This window comes from Malaclemys terrapin, chromosome 3 (genome assembly GCF_027887155.1).
Source record: "Malaclemys terrapin pileata isolate rMalTer1 chromosome 3, rMalTer1.hap1, whole genome shotgun sequence".
NCBI lineage: Eukaryota > Metazoa > Chordata > Testudines > Emydidae > Malaclemys > Malaclemys terrapin.
The window spans coordinates 20,350,351-20,375,584 of record NC_071507.1 but is presented as its reverse complement, the minus strand read 5'-3'; the positions used below and the strand labels follow the sequence as shown (position 1 = coordinate 20,375,584).

Sequence of the window (25,234 nt, the reverse complement as noted above, 5' to 3'; positions counted from 1 at the left end):
TCTAAAATTGTTTAAAACAGGTCACCCACCCTCTCTTTTTTGGAATTATGAGAGGGAGAAGTCTTTCTGGATTGGAACTGGCAGAAGAGGAGTTCATTTTTGAGCACTGGCTTATGTCTATTCCACATTAGGAATTCCATGTTAGCCGCGTGCACTGTTGCCAGAGATTTTCCCCTCAGTGGGATCAGTTGGGCCCGCTCTAGCGCCCTCTGGTGCTGCGCATTTATGCACCAGTATAAGGGCACCACCAGCCCCACACCCTCTTGGTTCTTTCTTATCACCTGTGGCAGTTGCTGGAACGTCTCCTCTTGCTTTGGCAAGGCAATTATCAGTGGTTTCTGTTTCATAGTTTAGTCTATAGTTTAGTTTTAGTGTATATATTGTAAATACTTTTAGTGTAGATAGTACCTTCTCCTCTTATTGTCAAGGGGTTCCCTTCGCCTCTGGGCTTCAAGCCTTGTGCCTCCTGTGGCAAGCCTATGCTCGTGAGTGACCCACACTCCAGTTGTCTGAAGTGTCTGGGAGAATCTCACGTGAAAGACGGCTGCCAAATTTGTTGGGGCTTTAAACTCGCACAGAGAAGGGCAGAGAGATCAGACTGAAGGCTGTCCTAAAGGAAGCTGCTCTTCGACTGTCTTCGGAACCAAGCCTCTCGGATTCAGCACTGAGCACTTCGGCCTCGGTGCGAAGCGCTCCACCGACATTGCGCACATCCCAGCACAGCTCTCCATCCCCGGTGCCGAGGAAGATGCACAAAAAGCAGTGCACTGACAGAGGGCGCTCGCTAATGCCAAAGAAAGGCAAGCCAGGGGAAGACAGTGGAGTGCGACCCATGTTGGGCCACTCCTCCACCCCTGGTCCCATGGCGGCACCATCGACTCAGCTGGGATCATTGAGTCTGGTGTGGGACAATCCACCGATGTTGGGAATTCATCATGGTGCCAGCGGAATTGCAGTGCCTTCAACCCCAGAGGCCTTTGCAGCAGCCAGAGACTTGTTGTCGCTCCTGGTCCTGCCAACCCTATTAGGTCAGCCACCAGTTTTGTCGTTCTTGAGCAGGAAAGAGCCCGGTGCTCTGAGCTCCTTCCCAGCACTAGGCCCACCAGCTCCTTCTGAGAGGTACTGCTTCCCCATGGATGCCTAGGGAGGATTCTTCATCTGAGTCCAACGCGGAGCCCTCCATTCACACTAAGGGCCACCGTTACCCGTCTTACATGTCGCCGGACCTTGATGCGGGTCCCTCTGCTGGTATCTGGCCAGGAGAGTGGCCTATGCAGTGGCAATTCTGGAACCCTTGTGGTTTTCCCCTAATACCAGGTCTACCCTCCCACTATTCATACTTGATTGCTTCTGAGAGGCGGGCTCCTGCACTGCACCCCGACTCCAGTACTGACCCTGGTACTGATTTACAGGACATGGCCCCTATGGAGATTATTGAGGCTGAAGAAGAGAAAGAAGCTCCTCCTCCAGTACAGGCCTCTTCCTCCTCCTCCCCTGACGAGGCCGTCTCAGGGCCAAACATCTCGCTTCCCCAAGATGACTTTAGAGCTCATCAAGAGCTTCTAAAGCAGAAAGGTGCTTCCAAATTGGAGGCTTGAGATTGAGGAGCTCAAGGAATCATCCCACAGCCTCGTTGACATTCTGGCTGCAGCAGCTCCATGTAAAGTGGCCTTCCCCATTAATGAGGTGGTAATGGGTCTGCTCAGAGCCCTGTAGCAGACCCCATCTTCTCTACCTCCCACTTCAAAGCGGGCAGAGAAGAAATATTGTGTGCCAGCCAGTGGGTATGAGTATCTCTACTCTCACCCCCCTCCAGGTCCCTCATTTTATCGATGGCTAATGAAAAGGACAGACAGGGCCAGTCGAGCGCTACCCCCAAACATAAGGACGCAAAGAAGCTTGATCTGTTTGGGAGGAAAGTTAATTTAACAGGTGGTCTACAACTACGTATCTCAAACCAACAAGCATTACTGGGGAGATACAACTACAATTTGTGGGACTCCTTGTCCAAATTTAAGGACTCCAGGCCCCAAGACTTAAGGCAGGAATTCTCAGCCCTATTAGAAGAGGGAAAGAATGTTGCCAGAGCTTCTCTCCAAGAGGCATCAGATGCAGCAGACATGGCAGCCAGGACAATGGCCTCCACTGCCACCATGAGATGATGCTTTTGGCTGCAGTCCTTGGGACTCCCTCAGGAGGTCCAGCAGTCTATTCAGGGCCTCCCTTTCAAAGTCTGCTTACTATTTTCTGAGCAGATGGATATGAGACTACATGGCCTGAAGGACTCAAGGGCTACCCTCTGGTCCCTGGACCTCTATGCTCCATCTGCTTCTAGGAAGCATGTCAGGCCCCAACAGCTGCCACGCTTCTCGGCTCTGCCTCCGAGACAGGACCCCTATAAGGGAAAAGGGAGAGGTTACAAGTGCCATCAACTACTTCCATCCCACCTTAATCTCCTAGCCAGGGTCACATAGTAGGTACTCTGGTGGGCTAAAGCAGGTCTTTTGAAGGTGCGCCTGAGGGCACTATACCAGTTCCTGCTTCAGATGCTGCCTCCCCTTTATTTTTGGACCGACTGTCTCACTTTAGCCTGTCATGCTCCCGCATAACATTGGACTGCTAGGTGCTAAATACTGTGGCAATCGGTTATGCCTTGCAATTCTCATCCACTCCTCCCTCCCACCCCATCCCTGTTCCTCTTCAGGGACCCTTCTCACGAGCAGCTCCTTGTCCAGAAGGTGCAGACCCTCCTACGGATAGCATCTTGTTTTGCTTGCACCTCCTCTCCCTTCTCTTTACCTTCCCTTCTCTGCCTGGATCTAAAATAAATTTCTTCTCCTTCCTGTATTTGTTGATGTAGCAGGATTGACTCATCTAGATTGTTTTCCTCTCAAACGTTGGTTGCTAGGTATCTAAAACAATGGAAAAAAACAGGGAAAAATGGAAAAACAATGAATTCAGGTTCACATCACAGAATGAAGTGCTAGAATGAAAAGGTGTATGTCAGTCAAATATCAAGAAGAAAACAATAATTTAGTACTGCTATGGACAGTGTAATAGATGGCAAATAATATTTACAGAAAAGTAGCTTATTGCTAACTCATGCAAGGACATGAGAAAAAAGTTCCAGGTTTTCATTGTACCTACATGCTGTCTACAAGTGCTCAGAAGTGAATATGATGTCCCTAAAACCTAGGGTGACCAGATAGCAAGTGTGAAAAATTGGGATGGGGGTGGGGGGTAATAGGCACCTAATTAAGACAAAACTCCAAAGATCAGGACTGCCCCTATAAAGTCAGGACATCTGGTCACCCTACTAAAACCACTCCAGAGCATTAGAACCAACTGGTACTCACCAGCTAGCATAGGCCTGAAGGAATAGCCACCATCATTCAAATACTGCTATTTGTATAATTTGCATAGTACTGTTGATGAACACTGTTCTTAAGGTCTGGTCTACACTGGGGGGGATCGATCTAAGATACGCAACTTCAGCTACGAGAATAGCGTAGCTGAAGTCGACGTATCTTAGATTGAATTAAAATTACTTACTTTGCATCCTCGCGCCGCGCCGCAGCTCCCCTGTTGACTTTGTTTCTGCCTCTCGCCGAGCTGGAGTTCAGCAGTCGACAGGAGAGCGATCAGGGATCGATTTATCGTGTCTACACTACACGCGATAAATCGATCCCTGATAGATCGATTGCTACCTGCCGATCCGGCGGGTAGTGTAGACGTACCCTTACAGTAGTAAAAAAGTATCCATAAAACAATATCACTACCCTGAAGCGCTTGCCATCTAGAGGCAAACAGGTACATTACAATAAACACAAGTAGTACGGAATGGATTTCTACTGAGGGGGAAGGAAGATGAGTTAATACGATTGGATATTATCCTGCATTGCAGGACTACTTGCTGTCTCTTTAAAGTGTGTTTTGACTTTGAAAAAGGTGGCTGTAAAAATGGCCTTGTGGGGCTCCAGGTTTATTGTCAATCAATGTGCAGTATCATGTTTGCTAAGTTTACATGGGAAAAGATGTTTATTCTAACTGCCAGCCTAGCAAACTCAATCTGGGATCAGAAAGCCAAGCTGGGTTCTTTCTGGCCCATCCATCACCAATAAAGAATCTGCAGTCAGAATTTAGTTAACAGTTCTGCTATTCATCATTAGCATTTATTACTTGTACCATTTCCAAAGATGCACTGGGAGCCTCAGGAAACAAACATCCCTTTACCAAAGAGAACACAACCTAGAATTTAGGTGTGATACAAGTGTGGGAATGTGCATTTACACTTCTTGGGGAGCAAGTTTTTTGGTTAATTTTATTTTATTTGTCTCAAGTCAATTTTTAAGGTGAATTTGAATGAGATGACCAGAAGAGTTCAGCTCACACTGCTAGACCTGTGCTTACTCTACAGTGGGAACAGGAGTAAAAAGTAGTTGACATATGTGTCAGTGAAGTCAGTAGAATACACATGGGGAGCAGAGCCAATGAGACAGCAGGCACAATTTTGACAGTCTCTTTTCATGGAGAACTGCACTCTACACACTATTTATTGCCCCACCAATGCTAGCATGTGTTACTGACTGTACACATTTTATAACTAGCCCTAGCACTGTTGGTGGATAATGGTGTTTGCAGGCAGTGTAACATTATAATACAACATCTAATAGGGTTTCTGATGTTTCATTTTCACTTTATTCTACATGTTATTTGTGAAGCTTGGTGTACAGAACCCTGCTGTCTTCAGAGATAACTGAGCTCATTACATTTTTGCTTTTGATGGGTTTTTCTGTCTTGCATTAATACATTAACACCTCTGTTTCTATAGCTGGGCACAGAGAACAGTTCACTTATGGAGAAAATGAAAGCCTTGGAGAATAGGTCTTCCTGCTGTTGTTTGGCTTCAGTGGTTCATGGCAATGCAGAAGTACTAACAATTTCTCACCACAGCACGTTTGGTGTTGATGCAGGTATGTCAAATCTTTAAAAACATCCTGTTTTCAGAAAGAAGTACAGGTGCTGGGCTAAATCTGCTCTATTTGCTTGACCCAGAGAAATTTCTCTGATAACACATGATTTGTGATGTCACATGAAATTGCCAGCTTCTCAAACAAGGGGCATAAACTTTTTATTGAGTTGTGAGCTAAAAAGCTTACTCTTGTTTTAACATTTGGTTAAAGTAAGATGAGTATAGTATAAATAAAGATTAGGGTTACCGACTACCTATGGTTATTGCTATTGCTGAATTTAAAGGGAAACTAGAGGTAGCTTTGAGTCAGTAAGAGTCTGACCCAATGTCACTGAAGTTAATGGGAGTCCTTCCATTCAGCTGAATGGGAGTTGGATCAGATCATGAGTGCTTACTTGGGTTAAGGGTGCACACAAGGTAAAGGCTTAGCTATTAAGTAAGTCCTATTAGGAAAGTCCAAGTAATCTCAGAAATCATTCCAGTTCCATGAGCGACAAAAGGTAGAAGGCAGAAAATACTGGTGTTGAACCATTGGCCGCAGGACTGGTGTGAAGCTGAAGGGTTTCATTTTGTGGAACAGTGGGCCACATTCCAGGGTAGAAAGGGGGCTGTGCAAATGGGACGGCCGGCATCTCACGGGTAGGTAGGGCTAATCATCTCAGTTGAAGCCTGATGAAAGGGGATTTGCTAAGGAGGCAAATGCAGGAGAAAGGCAAATTTTGTAGGTTGTGAACAAATTGAACTGAGGTGACACAGAATGTAAAGAGAAGAGTTTTTTTCAGTTCTATATAAACCAATGCTAAGAGTCTTGGTAATAAGCAAGAGAAAATAGAATTTCTCATATGATGAGGAGAAATTTGATATAACTAGCATTACTAAAACAAGGGGAGACAATTTGCATGATTGCAATATTATAATCACTGGTTACAATCTGTTTAGGAAGGATAGAGTGGATAAAAGATGTGTGGGGCGTGGCACTCTTCATTAAAGATGCCAATACCTGTTTTAGAGTTATCAATAACTCAGAATCACAGGATCTTGAGTGCACATAAATCAATATGCTAACTAACCAAGCTCAGAACAGGGTCTGCTAGAGGTCTGTTATAGATGATTAAAATAATCAAGAGAACAGGATGAGTTACTCCTTAAGCACCTGTCTGGAATGCATGTAAAGAAATTGTGTTCTTCTTCTAGTGATTGTACATGTGCATTTTCCTTCTGTGGTACCCGTCGGGGCAGTTTGAGTGCCCTCTGGTGCTGTGCACTCATAGCCCTGGTATAAAGCACCCAGCCAACCCCGCACTTCCTTCTTACCACCCGTGACAGTCACTGGAACAGCTATCCTTGCTTTGGCAAGCTCTCTCTTTCATATATTTGGACATAGTTAGTTAGTTGTAAATAGTTTTAGTGTACATTTGTAATTTACTGAGTTAGCTGAGTTTTTGTCCATTCCCTGGTACCGAGGCATGCCTTGGTCACTGGGCTTCAAGCCCTGCGCCTTCCGCAACAAGGCTATGCCTCTGAGTGACCGGCATTCAAGCTGTCTGAAGTGCCTGGGAGAAGCTTACGTGGGAGACCACTACCAGATCTGCAGAGACTTTAAGCCTTGCACGAAGAAGGACCAGGAGGCCAGGCTGAAGTTTTTGCTCATGGAGGCGGCACTGAGACCTCCATCTGAGCCAGGCCATTCTGATTTGGCACAGAGTGCCTCAGCTTCAATAAGGCGTGCTCCTCCTATCATACCAGAGTTCTGGCACCGTTCACCGTCCCCAGTGCCTAGGAAAAGGCACAGGAAGCAGTCGGCCAAGAGGGGACGGTTGTCGGCACTGAAGATGGCCAGCCATGGGGATCAGAGTAGAGTGCGACCTAAGTCAGGGCACTCCTCTGCCTCGGTACTGCAGAAGTCGGCACCATTGCACCTTTGCAAGCACCATCAAGTCCAGTACCGGATGAGTCTACATCTGCATTACAGTATTGGTACCAACACTATCTCAGTGCCAACCATGCTGGTGGCGTTTGCTGCAGCCAGAGACCTATCACTTTTGGTACCAGTATCACTGGAAGTGGTATCGGTGCTGATGGTCAGGAGGGAACCCGTTGTTTCGGATCATCATTCAATGCCAGGCCCTTTGGTACTGTCAAAAGGGAAACCGGCTATGCTGGCCTCGAAGCTGGTGGAAACTGCACCTCCATGGTCACCAGATAGACTTGTCTTCTGAGTCAGAGTTCAAATCTTACTCCTCTCTTTTGAGGAGTCGTCCCTGCTACTCCCCCAGACGCTTCTACCTGTCCATGGGCCCAGGCACAGGGGTGCCATCAGGTGCATGGTCAGGGCGTCACTGGGGACCTATGCTGGTCCAGTGGCCCTTTCGGAATCCATGGGGTTCCCCCCCAGTTTCTGGAACTAACTCTAGGTGCTCCTATTTGGTAGCCTTGGAGCAAAGGGCACCGCTGTCTCATGGGGCTGCAACCAGTCCAGACTCCGGTACTAAGCCTGGCACAGAACTACAGGAGCCAGCTCAACGGATCCTGCCAAGGCATAACGAGAAGAAGAGTGTCCATAAACGGTGCTGGCCTCCTCCTCCGCTCCTGACGAGGCTGTTTCAGAAGCAGGCGTGTCACATCCCCAGGATGACTATAAGGCACACACAGAGTTGTTGAAAAGGGTGGCTTTAAATCTAGGCATACAAGTGGAGGTAGTGAAAGAATCCTCCCACAGCCTAGTTGACATTTTAGCCACTGCGGGCCCTTCAAGAGTGGTCCTGCCTCTCAATGTGGCCATTATGGACCCCGTTAAAGTTGTATGGCAGACCGCTGCATCCCCCCACCCATCAAAAAGGACTTAACGAAAGTACTTTGTTCATGCACAGGTTTACATTGGCATTGGTATAATTGGCAGCAGATACCATCGCTGGTGGTATCTGCTGCCAAAGAAAGAGAAAGGCAGGGCCGTCAGGATGCAACCCCAAAAGTAAAGGACTCCAATAAATTGGATTTGTTTGGTAGAAAATTTTATCTTACTAGGGGGGTTGCAGCTCAGGATTGCAAACCAGTAGGCGCTGCTGGCCAGATATGAGTTCAGCATGTGGGACTTCATGCAGAAGTTCAAGGGACTGGCTCGCACACGAGGCCAGGCAAGAATTCTCCTCACTGGTGGATCAGGGAAAATGAGTAGCGAGGGCCTCATTGCAAGCTGCTTTGAATGTGGCTGACTCAGCAGCCAGGCCCATGACTTTGGCAGTGGCCATGTGCAGGCGTTCATGGCTTCAGTCCTCGGGTCTCCCGCCGAAAGTCCAGCAAACCCTTCAGGACCTGCCTTTTGAGGGAGCTTTGCTCTTTTCAGAACAAACTCATGTGACCTTAAGTCACTTGGTTTGTACCCACCAGCAACTTCAATAAAGCACTACAGGCCCCAACAGTCTGACCAGTACTCTGCCCTGCCTGTCCATCAGGATATACAGAGAAAAAGAAGCCAGGGTTTTAGATGTAGGGCACCCTCTCCTTTCTACTGTGACTTTGATATCCACCCCACCCAGATATCCAGGTGGTTCTAAGCAGGCGTTTTGATATGACACTTGAGGACGCCATACCAGGTCCCATGATGTCAGATCATTTCTCCTTTGTTTACAAACCACCTTTCCCACTTCCTCAGTGCATGGTCCCATATCACCACAGACCGTTGGATGTTGAGCATGGTGGAAGTGGGATACCCTCTCCAGTTTATTTCCACTTCTTCTCACCCTCCCTCGCCATACCTATTCAGGAAGCCCTCTCACGAAAAACTTCTGGTCCAAAAGGTTCAGTCTCTTCTTTGGGTGGGAGCCGTGGAAGAGGTTATGCAGAATTTAAGAGGGAAGGAGTTCTACTCCCGTTATTTCTTAATCCCAAAAGTCAAGGGAGGTCTCAGACCAATTCTACACCTGTGCCACCTCAACAGCTATCTCAAGAAAATAAATTTCCACATGGTCACCAGTTATGGAAGGTTGGTAACCCTTTTTTATGGAGGACTTCAAGTTGGGAGACATGCTGGAGATCCCATTTAGACAGTAGTAAAACATCATTAGAGTGTCTAAAAATTATAGATTATAATTTTCTAATACCAAAGGTATTGCACCCAACTCAAGGGTAACTATTTTAGACTTCATTTTGATTAATTCATATTTATCACTAGACTAGAAGTTAGTTGAACTGTAAAAAAATAGAATTAGGTTATCTCTGTGATAAAATTTTGAATTTTAATATTTTGAGTTATTAATTCATCAGTGTTTAAATGCATTCCTGTTAAATTCATTCAAACTTTGTAAGCAGTCATAACCACTTGGTTTTACTTTCTATAATTTCTCATCTTTACATTCTATATTAATAAAACAGATAAATGTATAGTATTTTTGAGCCTGTAATTTAGCTAAGCAATTAAATTCAGTTAATCCCTGAGAAATCTGCTGTGGGTACTTAATTGGTTAAAACTCCTTATGTAATGTGTGTATTATGTATCTATGCTAATGTCTAAAGCCTGTTAGATTGGCCCTCTGTGAGGGATGTGTGATGGGTTGGACCCTTTGGGAAGCCACCTGATTTGATGAGATCAAACCTGGGTCTACCTGTTCTGCCAGCATGGGCCCCCTTTAACCTGTCTTGCTGAGTCAGGCTCTTAAAACCTCCTCTAACACCCACACAGGCAGGGCCACACCCAGCTGCAGATCTGCTCTGGGAAAACTCAGTTTAAGGGACTTGCTCCAGCACTCAGATGTCTACCTCCCTTGGAGTACAGATCCAAAGATACATTATGAAATTCGCCCCTTCCCTCAATGTGGAGAGAGGTGTGCACACTTCTCCTCCACCCCCCCTTAGAAATGACAGAAACTGAGTTTAATAATAAACAAAACAAATTTTATTAACTATAAAAGGCAGATTTTAAGTGATAAAATAGGTAACAAACAGAACAAAGCAGATTACTAAGCAAATGAAATCAAACACGCAAACTAAGCTAGTTTCACTAAAGAAATTGGTTACAACTAGTATTTCTCACCCTAGATATTGTTGCAGGCAGTTTGCAAAGTTTCTGTGGTTCAGAGTTCCAGTTATATTCCTTTTCAGACTGGACCCGTCTCAGTCTGGACTCCCCCTAGCTGTCCTTTTTGCAGTCTTTCTTCTTGGGCAGACAGGCCAAAGAAAGGAGGAGTCCTGTTTGCCTTCTTCCCCATCCTTAAATAGGAGTTACATAAGGCAGGAATCCTTTGTTTCCCAAACTTCACCCCCCTTCCCTTATAGTAGAAAGTTACAAGAAGTCCCAGGTAATGTTGTAGTATCAGGTGACAAGACGACCTGACCCTGTAGTATCACAGCGTCCATGAGTCAGCACAGTATGGAGTGTCCACAGGAAGGCCAAGCTTTTCACAGTTCATTGTCCTTGCTGATGGGCCATCTGCCCTGTCTGGCTTTTCCATTGTTGTGCCTGAAGTGTTAGCAGTGGGTGTCACCCAAAATAGCACAGTTGAAATACAGATACATAGTCAATATTCCTAACTTTGATACAGAAATGATACAGGCATACAAATTGGATAATTACATTCAGTAAATCATAACCTTCCCAATGATATCTCACATGAGTCATCTTGCATAAAGTATGTCATATTCATATCATAAGCATATTTTCATAAGAATATGGAATGACACGTCACAGGATGCATTAACAATTCTCCAGCTAGGTATTTACATAGCCCATTAACTGCCATATCTAAGTGTCTCTCAAGTATTAGTTCTTAGAATGGCAAGATTCGTAATAAGTTCCAGGGTCCAGGGCTATCTTCCATACACTCAGACCTGCCTCTACTAGTTCTCAATTTCTTTGTGTCTAATGGAGTGTAATTACTGTGAAGGGAGAGGCAATTTCTTTGGGAGTTAGATCCAATTTGGGCTGAAAAATCATGACACTGAATATTTAGAACATGTCACCTTGTATTAATTAGCATATACACATCTTTAGTCCTGCACTATCCAAATTCCCAGAAAACAAATTAATCTCATACCATAATGTGATCCACCAAGTGTGAAAACAAATCGGTTATTCCACTCACAGGTTAGAAGCAGCAGAAAATAATACTTATATAAAAGTCTAGATTCAGTTTTAACTGTAAAGTCACAACCATTACACCTATAATAATGACCTTATTAAGATTTAAAGATCTGATGATAGAACATGACAGGTAACATGTTCTAACATGTCTGAAAAGTTTAGTGTAGACTAGGCAGTATGTATTCTTTAATACAGTCTAAGCTGATCAAGATAAAGCTTAGACTTCTCTCTATACCTTAACCAATTTAACGTGTATTAAAGGCCTTGTTTACATTATATGCTGTGTAGTTGTAGCCGTATTGGTCGTAGGATATTAGACCGACAAGGTGGGTGAGGTAATATCTTTTATTGGACCAATTTCTGTTGGTGAGAGAGAGAGAGAGAAGCTTTCGAGGCACACAGAGCTCTTCTTCAGGGTGACATATTCTACATATTCAGTGTCATGATTTTTCAGCCCAAACTGGATCTGGCGACCTAAGAAATTGCCTCTCCCTTCAGTGATTACGCTTCAATAGACTCAAAGAAGTGTCAACCAACAGAGGGAGGTCTGAGTGTACAGAAGATAGCTCTGTATGGCTCGAAAGCTTGTCTCTCTCACCAACAGAATTTGGTCCAATAAAAGATATTATCTCACCCACCTTGTTTACGTTCTACTTTTCAAACATGGTAGTTAGAACATGTTAGCTAAAGTATTCGGATACCATGCCTTTAATTCTAGACTAGACAAAGGCCATGTGACTGACAGCTAGACCAATACTGTTGCTACTAAGCCCCAACAGCTCTAGTCATAAATAATCCTTTCGATGTTACTCTAGTACAGTGGTTCCCAAACTTTAACCACCTGTGAACCCCTTTCACTAAAATGTCAAGTCTCGCGAACCCCCTCCTAAAAATGAATATTTCCGGGGATTTTCTCCTTTACCTGAATATAAATTTTAAAAGCAGTGATCTTGGAAATATAAAATTTGTTTTTATGACACGCTTATTACACACTATTTATTATTAATTACTGTTTATCATTACATATTTTTATTACATTTATGAAAAGGGCAACACTCTTCCAAGATGTCACTTTCATAGCTTGTATCATTTTGAATAAGCCTGTTACAAGACAAGGCTCCTATGTTTCATCAAGGAGTATCAGACATGAAACAGCATGAAGGGATTTAAGAAGCCAACTCAAAGAGTTCTTCCTACACAAGAATTCAGGTCTTGAGCAGTCCAGGCAAACAACACATGTTACAACAAAACTTAAACTTGTTCTTCATAATAATTTTAAAAACAAGATTAGCTGCCTGTTTAATTTTAAAAACAGCAAAAAATATCCACCTCCCTTTCCATTTCTTATAAGGAGTCTTGAAGTTTAAATCTCCTCAGTGTGATAGATATGCTTGCTTTGAGCTGCTTAGCTCTTGGAAGTCCAGGGGCTCCGGGTTGCTGGCCCCGTGCTGCCCGGGGTCCCTATGGACAGCTCTCTCCGCCATTAGGGAATTTTTTCCTGAGAACCTCCTGTAACATTTTGTGAACCCCCAGGGGTTCACGAACCCCAGTTTGGGAACCACTGCTCTAGTAGAATGTAACTAAACTGTATCCTGCACAGTACAGTGTGGATGACTTCAGTATCAAACTTCACATTAAAAATGTGTGGTTAGGTGTCCCAGAGTTAGACAACAAAGACCTATTTTTCAGTTGGAATTACGCCTTTGTTCTGTGAGGCTAGCACTGAGTATGTTTTTGTGTGGGTTTTTTTTTTTTTTGGCAGTGGGGAAAAATATTTTCATAATCTGAAATAAATTCTGGAATTGTGTGTGAAAGTTTGAAGAATTATCGCCAGCCTGCTTTGATGAAACACATTTTTTCCCCTGATTGGAGCGCATTAACAATGAAATGTTAGACCGTGTGATACTTGGTAGTTGCTTACCACATCCATTAAGTTATCTCCACTTGCAGTGTAACAGAAAGATATTTACAAGATTTATTTTAGCCAAAAAAAAAAAAAAATCCATCATGTTAAAGCAGGACATCTAGACCATTTTTAGCCTTGCTTTAACTTGATAATTGCAAAGACGATATTTTCTTTAAGAATAAAGGGAAATGAACTCATTCATTCAATTAAAGCTGACCCAGAATAACAAGGGAATCTGTCTGTCTCTTTCAGAAAGTCCTCATTGCTTCAATAGTTGTGGTGGTGCAACTTGCAATTCTGGGACACAAAGGGGTAAATGTGTTGCTGGGACAAGCTCGGTGGAGGACGATGAAATCGGAATGAAAGAGATGTATAAACAGCTGTAAGAACTGGTTTTTGTTATTTCTTATTACAAATGTAAAAGGGGGTTGGATACCATTGTCCCTTCTGGAAAGTTTAAAGTGGGTGTGAAACATATTGTAAGGAATTCAGATTGTATGCAACAGTGACAACTTAGCACAACCAACTGCACCTATACAAATAGGGGGAAATACATTAAAAAACAGAGTAAGTAATCTAAATGAAGTGTCAGGATGGTTTTGTAACAAACCTACTATCCTGGCATAGATTTCCCAACTTTGTTGTACTTCATGTACCTGCTTTGTCAGGAAATCCTGAATACTAGCAGCAAGTTGTGGATCATGCAAATACTTATGAACATGCTTCGCTTTACACACTTGAGTGGTCCTATTGGCATCCATGGTATTTCTCACATGTCTAAAATTAAGCATGTTCACATTTGCAGGATTGGGCCCTACAATGGAAGGAATGCAGTTGTGGTCAGTGGAAAAATTAAAAACTGGTAGAAAAAGATTCTCTTCAAAGAGGGCACATAATATTAAATACACAAATGTAGTGCCTGCTTCTGCAGCCACTTAAGCAGGTGTGTAATTTTTCTCAGGTGACCAATACTAATGGAACTATTCATATGAACAGAAGTGGCCCACATGCTTTGAGGTTTGCAGGAATGGGTCCTAAAATTACTGAAAGTGTCTTTATGTGTGTTTGCCCTGCACTTAGCACAATGGGGCCCCTCATTGGGGCCTCTTGGCGCTATTGTAATATAATACAAAATCAAAGTCTACAAGTCAGGCAACTCTGAAGCACTGTTTCTATTTCAGTGACAGAACTTGTCTGGCCCACCTTGTCCCTGCTTTCCCTGCTAAACACAGGCAAAATTACAGGGTATAAGGCATTTGTACTGCTGTGGGAAATCATAGGTCTGATCCCACACATTCCTTGAGCACCTGAAACTCCACTGAAGACAATGACAATTTTGAGTTCTTGTGGAATTCAGAATAGGGCTGTCGGCAAGCACAGCTCTACCTAAATCTTAACTGCAGTTGCAAAGATTCCCATAACCAAAATTTCCAAGGTAACCCCATCTCTATCGCTGATTTTACACATTGCATTTGAGCCTGCAAGAAACAGCATTTGTGTGATTAAAGTCATGTAATGGTCAGTAGGCCTGGAAAATTCTTTTTGTGCACACAAATACTCTGTTGGCTCAAATTTGTGTGTGTGAATAAAATTGTAGGTACAAATTGAGAAACCATTTTTGATATTTTGACCTTTAAAATATCTGAATCAGCTACACTCACATTGGGTATCAGTTTTCATTTCCTGCCATTCTATAGGCTAAACATCAGTGTGAGACACAAAAATTAAATTACTCCAATGTAGGCAGCCCTTTAAACACATATTCTTTTAAAAAATCAAGTTTTCTGTTAAAATTCTCTGTGTGTAAGTAGCAATTGTTAACATTGTTTAATTCAGATATACAAAAAGGTGGTGATGTAATCATCTTGTTCTTAAAGGAAGAGAGAACGTAACCTTCTACTTGATGTCATGCTACTTATGTACACAAGACGATGGTTTCTGGAAGAAGCAATACCGTATATAAGAAGAACGCTTAGGAAATGCGGAGTAAATTCAGAAGACAGAAACTGAAACTCAGATCTATTATCCAGCCAAAACACAGGATTTAATGTAACAGCTCACAACAGGGTTTGCTCTTGCTTCAAAGGGTATGTCTACACTGCAACAGACAAGTGTGGCTGGTCCATGCCAGCTGACTCAGGCTCATGGGGCTCAGGCATAAGGGGCTGTTTAATTGTGGTGTAGACATTCCGGCTCTGGCTACAGCCTGAGCTCTGGGATCCTCCCACCTCGCAGGGTCCTAGAGCCTGGGCCCCAGCCACGTGTCTATGCCAGAATTAAACAACCTCTTAGACCAAGCCAACTGGCACAAACCAGCTGTGCATGTCTAATTGCAGCGTAAACATACTCATAGAGATCAGTGGGAGCATAATTAAATCCAATACTGTAGACGCCTGATTTTTAAACTTGTGTGCCTAACTTCAAGCACTCAGGTGCCTGAAATGGGTATTTAAGTGGATGCTTATATTTATAACACTTACATCAACATCTCTGAAAAATCATGCCCAAGGTGTCAAGTTAGTGTTTAAAAATTGAGGCACCCAAAGATCAGTGACCACTTTTGAAAATTTGGCTGGAGGGCATCAGGTACCTAAATGCAGATCTCATTGCCATTTTAGGCATCATGTTACAAAGTTGGGCTCTTTGGTGTGATCTGCCAATGTTCTTCCCTTTTAGGATCATACCACCTAGATAGGTTCCCAAAACTTCTACTGATGTCAGAGGACATGGGCATACAAGGCACCAGCATAAGGTTCTTAATAAGTGAAATTATCTTCATTTATACTCATGTGGACCCTGCACCTCAGGGGTTTATGTTGTGCAACTTTTTTCCGGTGGAGTTTCCTGCTGCTGAAAAACATGTCCGTTAAGATTACCCTGCACACCAATAAAAGATAGTTAGCTTGATAATTTAAACAAATTACCTGATGCTGACTTCAGTCAGAAATGAATGCTTCAGTAGTACATCTAATATATTTCTTCTGTATTTGTGGCACCTTAGAGACTAACAAATTTATTAGAGCATAAGCTTTCGTGGACTACAGCCCACTTCTTCGGATGCATATAAGGTGCCACAAGTACTCCTGTTCTTTTTGCGGATACAGACTAACACGGCTGCTACTCTGAAACCATTCTTCTGTATTGTTATACAGTTCTGCATTGTACTGCTGCAGCCATCAAAATGACTGTGTATCTGAGGCAAATAGATCATTAGACAACTATTTAAATACTTTCTATATTAATGAACACATTAACATGGAGTTAACACATCTTGCCACCTTTCTATGGTAGCTCTGTAGAACCCCTTCATTTGTTTTATGCATTTATTTTGGTGAAAATGCTGAACTGTTGAAACAACTTGTGGAGCTTATATTGTATAACAATAGTAAAGGAAACTTACATCACATCCTGTTTCAGCAGCTTATGTGTACTATGAGTTTGGAATTATGCTGGGGAAGATCTATGACCTGTGTTACACAGGAGGTCAGACTAGATGATCACAATGGGTCCCTTCTGGCCTTAGAATCTACGAATATGTCCCATACCTATTTCAGAAATTGAGGTTTCAAACCTTTGTTACTTGTCAGCTCTGTGTTGTTGGGGAACCAGGGCGCAGTATCCAGCCTGTTTGACTCACGAAAGACCTTCCCCTCCCCCACCTCAGCCTCTGCTTGAACCAAAGCCGATCAGAAGAAAGACTTACAAAAAGCAATGAAAAGGCAGTGGAAGACACACCTAAACCCCTCCGGACAAGAGTGACAGGGTTAAGGAAACTCCCCTAGCCTCATTTGAATCAAGGATGGGACAGGAAGGCATTCCATTAGCATACAGAATGGAGAACAGAGATTCCAAGGCAAGAACCGCCCAGAACTCTGGGACCAGAAAAGCAGGGAAGCACTGCATGATGGGGGATCTCTGCTCCAGATGTTAATGAACCCACACCCAGCTCAGCAGTTATCAGACCAATTCTAGTAATTAATCCTTTATTGGTATACAAAATACTGAAGCTGCCTAACTGCATTGTGAGCTCCCTCAAAGGAACATCACCCATAGCCAGGAATTATTAATACTTACTGTCTAGCCTGAACAAAACAACTTTGGTATACTCCCTTGAGCCATCAGTTTACCCATAAACAAATCTAGTGTTCTCCCTTGAACCATTGTTCTTTCCCTACAAAAACTCCTACCCATGCTCAAGTAAGTGTTCTGATGCCTGAATCCAACATCTGCATCAGTTTAATTGGGACTTCATGTTCTCCTGACTGATCGTGCTGAGGGTTCTGCCTGTCTCCAGCACAACGGACCCTTAGCTACCGCCACCATCTGGGAACCCTGATCGATTCAAGCTTCAGGAAGTGGTGAGAACCCAGGTCTCTCTCTCTCTCTAGGTATAGCCTTCTGACCCTGACTTGTGTGATGAGTTATAGTTTTTTAAACCTGACTTTTATAATCAAATTTAAGTTAGATTTAATATTATAACTATTTTGTTTATTTGGCTCCCCTGTGGTTACCACCTGGCAATAAATAACTTTCATGGTTAAGCTGGTTGCTTCTTTCTCTCCCGCCTCTTCGTGTTTTCTTTTGGCTTCCTCATTCACTCTGCAGCAACGGTCCTCGTACCTAAGCTAAAGATCCCTGCAGCGCCCAAAAATCCCGTGAGCTTTGCTCATCGAGTGGGTTACTACCAGAACAATTGTAATATGAAAGTGGGGATAGGACGTGCTGAACCTGGGACATATGAGGGTGGCAGATTGAAAGTGCTGCTCGACCCAGCCTGCTCAGGCGTGCTCTATTCCAGTGCGGTGCCCGTGGCATATGAAGGTGACAGCTTGGAGGTGCTGTTCGACCCAGCCTGCTGAATCCAAGGGCCTATGAGGGTGATAGCTTGGAAGTGCTGCTTGACCCAGCCTACTGAGTCCAGGGACATATAAGGGGTCAGCTTGGGAGTGCTGATTAACCCGGTCCTCTCAGACATGCTCTGTTAGTGAGTGTGTGTGCGTGCTCATCTGATTCTGGGGCTGGAAGAATCCAACCCTAGGGAACCTAGGTCCTGCAGGATAGCTCCTTTGGGAGGGGACTTGCAGAAGGAAGAAGTAGAGTTCCGTATAAGAACAAGTGACACAAGCAGTACATTGATAGAATTACAGAAACCCCGCCCCCCAGAAGAGTAACCCGAATAAATGAGGGTACTCCAAAGTAACGGGCAAATCTGGTAACACTGTATACAATGTTCCCTTCCTATGAGCATTTTAAAATGTGAGGATGGGTTTTTTTAGGAATTCAGCACCAAGCTAATGAAGACAATTGCTTCTCATTTTCAGTACCATTCCCTTTTCTTCCCACCCTGTTCTCTCTCCAATAAATATTATTACTTCTACTCCCAACACCTTCCCATCCTCTGAACTGAGCACCAGAAAAGCCCTAGTGGCCAGTTTAATGCCAGACTCTTTCCAAATGCTTTCGGCTGTCTACTGCATACATCTAGTACCCTAATCAGCATGGTATCTAAACTTTCCTCCCACTCCTGGTCTCAGCTCCCAACATAACTACTGGCTCCTAGTGCAAGGGTTAGATTAAGAACTGGTAGGTGGAAAAGGCATAGAACTATAGGGTTAGAAAGGACCACAAGAGTCATGTAGTCTAACCCGTTGCCAAGATGCAGGATTTGTTGTATCTAAACCATCCACGACAGATGGCTCTCCAGCCTCTTTTTGAAAACCTCCAGTGAAGAAATTTCCACAACCTCCCCAAGGCTGTCTGTTCCATTGTTCTACTGTTCTTAGAGTTAGGAAGTTTTTCCTGAGATTTAATCTAAATCTGCTATGTTGTAGTTTGAACCCTTACTTCTTGTCCTCTGTAGCAAAAGAGAGCAACTTTTCTTCATCTTTTTTGTGTAGCCTTTCAAGTATCTGAAGACTACTATCATATCCCCCCTTAATCTCCTCTTTTCTAAGCTACACATACCCGTTCCTTCAGCCTTTGCTCATATGGCTGCATTCCATCCCTTTCATCATCTTTATTGCTTGCCTCTGGATCCTTTCCAGTTTCTCTATACATTGGTGAAATTGGACACAGTACTCCAGCTGAAGTCTAACCAGGGCCCAGTACTATCACTTCCTGTGATTTGCATGCTATGCCTCTCTTAATGCAACCTAAAATTGCATTTGCTTTTTTTTTTTTTTTTTGCAACAGCATTGCATTGCTGACTCGTGTTGAGGTTGTGATCCACCACAACTCCCAGGTCCTTCTTAGCAGTGCTGCTGCCAAGCCAGTTTCCCCCCTTCTGGATTTGTGCATTTGGTTTTTCTTCCCTAAGGGTAGCACCTTACATTTGTCTTTGTTGAATTTCATTTTGTCGTCTAGAGCCCAGTTCTCCAATGTATCAGGGTCCCTCTGAATTTTAGCTCTATCCTCCAAAGTATTGGCAACCCTCCCCCCTAGATTTGTGTCATCTGCAAACTTGATCAGTTTGCTCTCTAGTTCTACATCTAGGTCATTAATAAAGATGTTAAACAACAGTGGACCCACAACAGCTCCCTATGGACCCTCACTTGAGCCCTCTCTCCAATCTGACATCCTTCCATTAATAGTTATCATGATAGCAATACGGTGGATGGCTTCCAAGCAGCAGGGAGAGGGGACAGGGTGGAGCAAATCCTGCCCTGCCTACTCCAAGCAGCTGAAACCCTCCCTCATCCCTCATATAGTATCCCCTAACAGCCTCCTGAAAGTCTAGAAATGAAGGAGTTCTCAGCAGTCATCCACCAGCTAGTTACCTCTTTCTCTGTGAAGAGTCTGTGTGTCTCCCTTTACATGGCTATTAAAGATATTAAGTTGCTAAAGAGAGTAATATAATCAAAGAAAAAGATACAGCAGTACAAACATAAAAGGGCAGGTGTGGAGTTTGCTGTCTAGTTATTACTGGAATCTTTATTTGTACTTAAAGCATTTTCAATAAAAATAAAAATTGTAGCAACTTTCAGTTCAGCAGTGAAGGGGATAATATGATTTTTTTTTTTACAGTTGATGATTGGATTTAGATCTCTCTAAGTAGTAAACACTGTTCAATTTAAATTAATTTAATGACCAATTTTCCTGATTTTGTGCAGAAAATTGAGGATAGGATGATAAGAAACCTTAATTTTCAACTATGCCCAGCATTCAGCATAAAGACCTAGAAACAGATATAAAGGTGAGCTGAAAAATGTTAGTGTTGATGGAATCCCAAACAATAGATTACATTTTAAATACATTTATTTAATGTATGCTATGTCAGTGAAGTCATACCTTATTTACTAAGCCCAGGGTATTTGAATTGCAGTCCTTCAGTTCTCTCCTAAAACAGTGGTTGATGTCACTGAGAGCTCACTATCGTAGCATAGCATATCAGAACTAAAGTGACAAGAAACACTACCTTTAAAAAAAGAAACTAAAGTGAGTGGAAACAGGCAAGTGAGACAGGAGTTAACTGTCCATGGATTAAAAAACAAAACAAAAAACAGTGATACAGGTTCTTACTACTATAATATTTCTGCTGTTCCAGTCTTTTCATCAAAGTAGACATAGCTGGATAATGTTTTTGTGAAAACCGAGTCCATCACTGACAAAACAAACATTTCTGTGAGCAAAGCTAGATTTGAATCAGTCTCCAGCAGGGAAATGTCAGTATATTAACCCAACATACTTTTGATTCACCCAGTCCAGAAATCCACCATTTCAACAGACACAGTCCTAAGACTAGAGAAATATTTGTACTAATAGTTTCACAGGTTTTTTTGGATGTTAGAAGAACTGAAAAGGATGATAAAGATTGAGAAGCCCAAAATTTGATGCTTAAAATCTGCTTTCAAAATAACTCCTTAACATGTGGTTATATAGTTTGAATGACATTAAAAATAGCATTGTGAGGGCAAATCCCATTACCCAGAACAACCCCATTGCCTTCACTAGAGTTAGTACAGATTGGAAACTCATGAACAGTTGTGATGCATAAGAAATCTGAATGCAGCTCACTCTCCCAGAGCTATTTTGGCAAAGAGACATCAATCACTACAGTCAACAGATGTAACTCTGAACACAGGAACAGCAGTTGCTGAGTAAGAAAAAATGATTACTAACCTTTCATAACTGTTGTTCTTCAAGATGTGTTGCTCAGGTCCACTCCATGCTAGGTGTGTGTGCGCCGCATGCACCGTTGCCAGAGATTTTCCCCTCAATGGTATCCATTGGGCTAGCTCTAGCGCCCCCTGGAGTTGTGTGCATAAGCACCGGTATAAGGGGCGCCACAGACCCACACCCTCTCAGTTCCTTTTTGCCGATACCTCCGTCAGAGGGGTAGGAGGGTAGGTCATGGAATAGACACGAACACCACATATCGAAGAACAACAGTTACAAAAGGTTAGTAACCATTTATTCTTCAAGTGCTTGCTCATGTCCATTCCATGCTAGGTGACTCACAAGCAGTACCCCTGGAGGTGGGCTCGAAGTTCCTGGATGTGCTGACTGCAACATTGCTCTCCCGAAACTGGCATTGTCACGGGCCTGTTGGGTGATGACATAGTGGGATGCGAAGGTATGAACCGACAACCAGGTTGCAGCTCTGCAGATGTCCTGGATTGGTACCTGTGCGAGAAATACTTCTGACAAAGCATGGGCACATGTGGAATGAGCGGTCACGATGGCTGGAGGCAGAACGTTCACCTGCTTGTAGCAAGCTCGGATACAGGTGGTTATCCAAGACAAAATTCTTTGGGTTGACGTGGGTAGCCCTCATCTTTTCTGCCACTGCTACAAAGAGTTGCATGGACTTGCGGAAGGGCTTAGTTCTCTCAATATAAAAGGCAAGGGTCTGCCTACTATCAAACATATGAAGCTGACATTCCTCAGAGGTCTTGCGAGGTTTTGGGAAGAAGACAGGTAGAAAAATGACCTGGTTGCTGTGGAATTGCGACACCGTCTTTGGTAGGAAGGCCGGATGGGGGCACAGTTGGACCTTGTCCTTGAAAAACACTGTGTAGGGTGGTTCTGACATTAGGGATTTGATCTCAGAGACCCTGCTGTCCGAGGTGATTGCCACCAGAAGGACAACCTTCCAGGAAAGAAGCAGTAGGGACCAAGATGATAATGGCTTGAAGAAGGATGCGTGAGCCTCAACAGGACCAGGTTTATGTTCCATGGGGGGCTTGGTTTGTGAACCTGAGAATAGAGTCTTTCCTTGAGAAATTGGACTGTCATCTCACGGGAGAAAACTGATCTGCAACTTACTGGAGGGTGAAAGGCTGATATGGGCACTAAATGAACTTTAACAGATGTGTGTGCCAGACCTTGCTGCTTTAAGTGGAGCAGACAGTCCAAGATAGACTGAAGAGAAGATCGAGATGGAGAGAGACCCCAGTCAGAGGCCCAACAAGTGAAACATTTCCACTTGGCCAAGTAGGCAGCCCAGGTGGAAGGCTTTCTACTACCTAGCAAGACCTGTTCTGAGCATGCCTGTTCTTCAGGGTTCAGCCATGTGGCATCCATTCAGTCAGGTGCAGGATGGCGAGGTTCAGGTGAAGCAGCTGGTCATGGTCTTGAGAAATCAGGTCTGGGTGGAGTGGGAGCAAAAGTGGAGGTGCCACTGAGAGTTCCAGGAGTGTGCTGAACCAATGTTCACATGGCTACGCTGGGACTATCAGAGTAACCCTCACCTTGTCCTACTTGATTTTTAGGAGGACCTTGTGAACCAAGGAGATCGGGGGAAAAGGCATAGAGGAGCTCGTCTGCCCATGACAGCAGGAAAGCTGTCCGAGAGAGAGCCTGGGCTATGTCTGCACAGTGAACAAAACTGGTGGCATTTCCTGTTCTGCTTGGTAACGAACAGGTCCATCTGGGGAGACCCCTGCCTCTGGAAGACGGATCTGGTAAGCTCCAGGTGAAGGGACCTCTCAGGGTGAGAGGAAAAGATCTTCTGAGTTGATCTGGCAGCATATTACAGGCTCACGGGAGATGTGTTGCCTCAAGGTGAATGGCGTGTTTCACGCAGAAGTCCCACAGCCAGAGGGCCTCCTGGCACAAGGTCGAAGATTGAGCCCCTCCCTGCTTGTTGATGTAAAACATGGATGTGGTGTTCTTTGTTAGGACATGCACCACTTTGCCTGAGATCTGGGGAAGGAACATTTGGCAAACTAAGTGCACTGCCCTGAGTTCTCTGACATTTATATCTAGGGAGAGTTCTTCTTTCTGAGATTGTTGAGGTGGGCTCCCCACTGTAGGTCTCACATGTCCGAGACTAAGGCTACTGACGGTTGATGGGAAACAAAAGGTACCACCCTCATTACCAATCCTGGGTCTTTCCATGAGCCCAGGGAAGTGAGGAGTAAAGGCGGGACCGCGCTTATTGAGTCTAAGTGGAGTCTGCTCATGGAGTAGACTGATGCCAGCAACATCTGGAAAGGCCTGAGGCGCAGCCTTGCATACTGTACTACTTGAATATATGCTGCCATGTGTCCCAATAGTTTGAGGCAGATCTGAGCAGTCGTTACTGGGTGGACCGTGATCTCAGATATCAGATCCGGCAGGAATGCTCTGGCTTGGGTCAAGTCAAGCACTGCCCCGATTAACTCTATTCTCTGAACTGGGACCAGAGTTGACTTTTCTCATTTATCAGCAGACCCAGCACCTGGAAAGTGGCCTGGATTGTACTGATGCTGTGCCGTACATGAGCCTGCGACCGACCTTTGGTCAGCCAGTCATCGAGGTATGGGTAGACTTGCATGCCTTGGCGCCTGAGGAAGGCTGCTACTACCATCATACACTTTGTGAAGACCCCTATGGCTGCTGATAGGTGGAAGGGGAGAGTAGTTAATTGGTAGTGGCGTTGACCCACTACAAATCTGAGGAATCTCCTGTGACCATGGAAGATAAAGATGTGGAAATAAGCATCCTTTAAGTTGAAGGCGGTGTACCAGTTTCCTGGATCCAGGGAGGGAAATGATGGAGGCCAAGAGACAATGCAAATATCTCAGTTTCTTCAGATATCTGTTGAGGCGATGCAGGTCCAAGATCCAGAATGGGCCATAGGCCCCCTTTGGCATTAGGAAATACCTGGAGTAAAACCCCTTCCTTCTTGTCTCAGGGAACTTCCTCTTCGGCCCCCACATTTTGGAGGGATTGCACCTTCTGGGCAATGAGTTGCGCATGAGACAGGTCCCTGAAGATGGACTGGGGTGGGTGGTGGGACAGTGATGGATGAAAATTGAAGGGTGTAACCGGACTGCTACTGTACTCAAGACCCAATGGTCCGATGTTATATATGACCATGCTGGGCCGAAAACAAAGGAGGGAGCGGATCTGGATTGGAGACTGGTGTAAAGCCCTCAGGTGCACCTTCGAAAGGCCTGCTTGGCTCCACCGGAGTATCTGTGAGAGCCCGATTGGGAGGCTTAGGTGGAAGGGCGGGGTTGGCATCGTTTGTAACCCTTCCCATTTCTTTTGTAGGGCTCCTGCCTGGAAGGCTCCATGAACCTGGAAGGCTGCTGGGGCCTAAAGCGCTTCCTGGAAGCTAGTGACGTGTAAAGGAGGGAAAGGCAGCTCTAGAGTGCTTGAGCCCATGAAGTTTCAAGTCAGTCTGCTCTGAAAACAGTGAGGAGCCTTCAAAAGGGGAGGTCCTGGATGGACTGCTGAACTTTGTGACATAGGCTGGAGCCATGAACAACACCTCATGGTGATTGCAGATGCCATAGTCCTGGCCGCCGAGTCGGCCACATCCAGAGCTGCCTGGAGGGAGGTTCTGGCCACACTCTTGCCCTCCTCCAGGATGGCCATGAACTTCTGCCTCAACTCCCGTGGGAGGAAGTCCTTAAATTTGGGCAATGAGTCCCATAGATTAAAATTGTACCTCCCCAGCAAAGCCTGCTGGTTGGAGATATGTAACTGGAGGTTGCCTGTCGAATAAATCTTTCATCCAAAAAGGTCTAGTCTCTTAGCGTCTTTATTCTCGGGGGTAGCACTTGACTGCCCCTGTCTGTCCCGTTCATTTGTGCCGAAACTTCCAAGGACCCTAGGTGTGGGCAAATAAAAGGTATTTGAACCCACTTGCCAGTACTCAGTATTTCTTCTTTGCCCTCTTTGAGGTGGGGGAGCAGAGAAGGAGGAGTCTGCCACAGCATTTTGATGGGTCCCATCACTGCTTTGTTGATGAGCAAGGCCACTCTGGAGGAAGAAACTGCTGCCAGAATATCGATCCGGTTGTATGCTGACTCCTTGAACTCCTCAACCTCCAGATCCAGCTTTGCGGCAA

The 25,234-nt window shown here is 44.4% G+C and overlaps 1 protein-coding gene across 14 annotated transcripts in view; it reads left to right on the top strand.

The window, feature by feature from the left end:
* The window catches only part of LOC128835124 (polyamine-modulated factor 1-binding protein 1-like), a 99,865-nt gene extending 74,991 nt beyond the window's left edge, over nucleotides 1-24,874 (top strand). For 8 of the 14 annotated variants that reach the window (XM_054024519.1, XM_054024530.1, XM_054024525.1 and 5 more), the window contains 3 exons: nucleotides 4,832-4,973; nucleotides 13,207-13,336; nucleotides 14,832-17,495. In XM_054024519.1, coding sequence (XP_053880494.1) covers nucleotides 4,832-4,973; nucleotides 13,207-13,336; nucleotides 14,832-14,964 — 405 coding nt within the window. In that variant the 3' untranslated portion in view covers nucleotides 14,965-17,495. Of the gene's footprint in view, nucleotides 1-4,831; nucleotides 4,974-13,206; nucleotides 13,337-14,831; nucleotides 17,496-21,402; nucleotides 21,468-22,664; nucleotides 22,867-24,432 lie in introns of those variants that run through there. The other 6 variants (XM_054024521.1, XM_054024522.1, XM_054024524.1 and 3 more) reach the window with 6 other exon arrangements.
* Nucleotides 24,875-25,234: the final 360 nt, after the last annotated feature.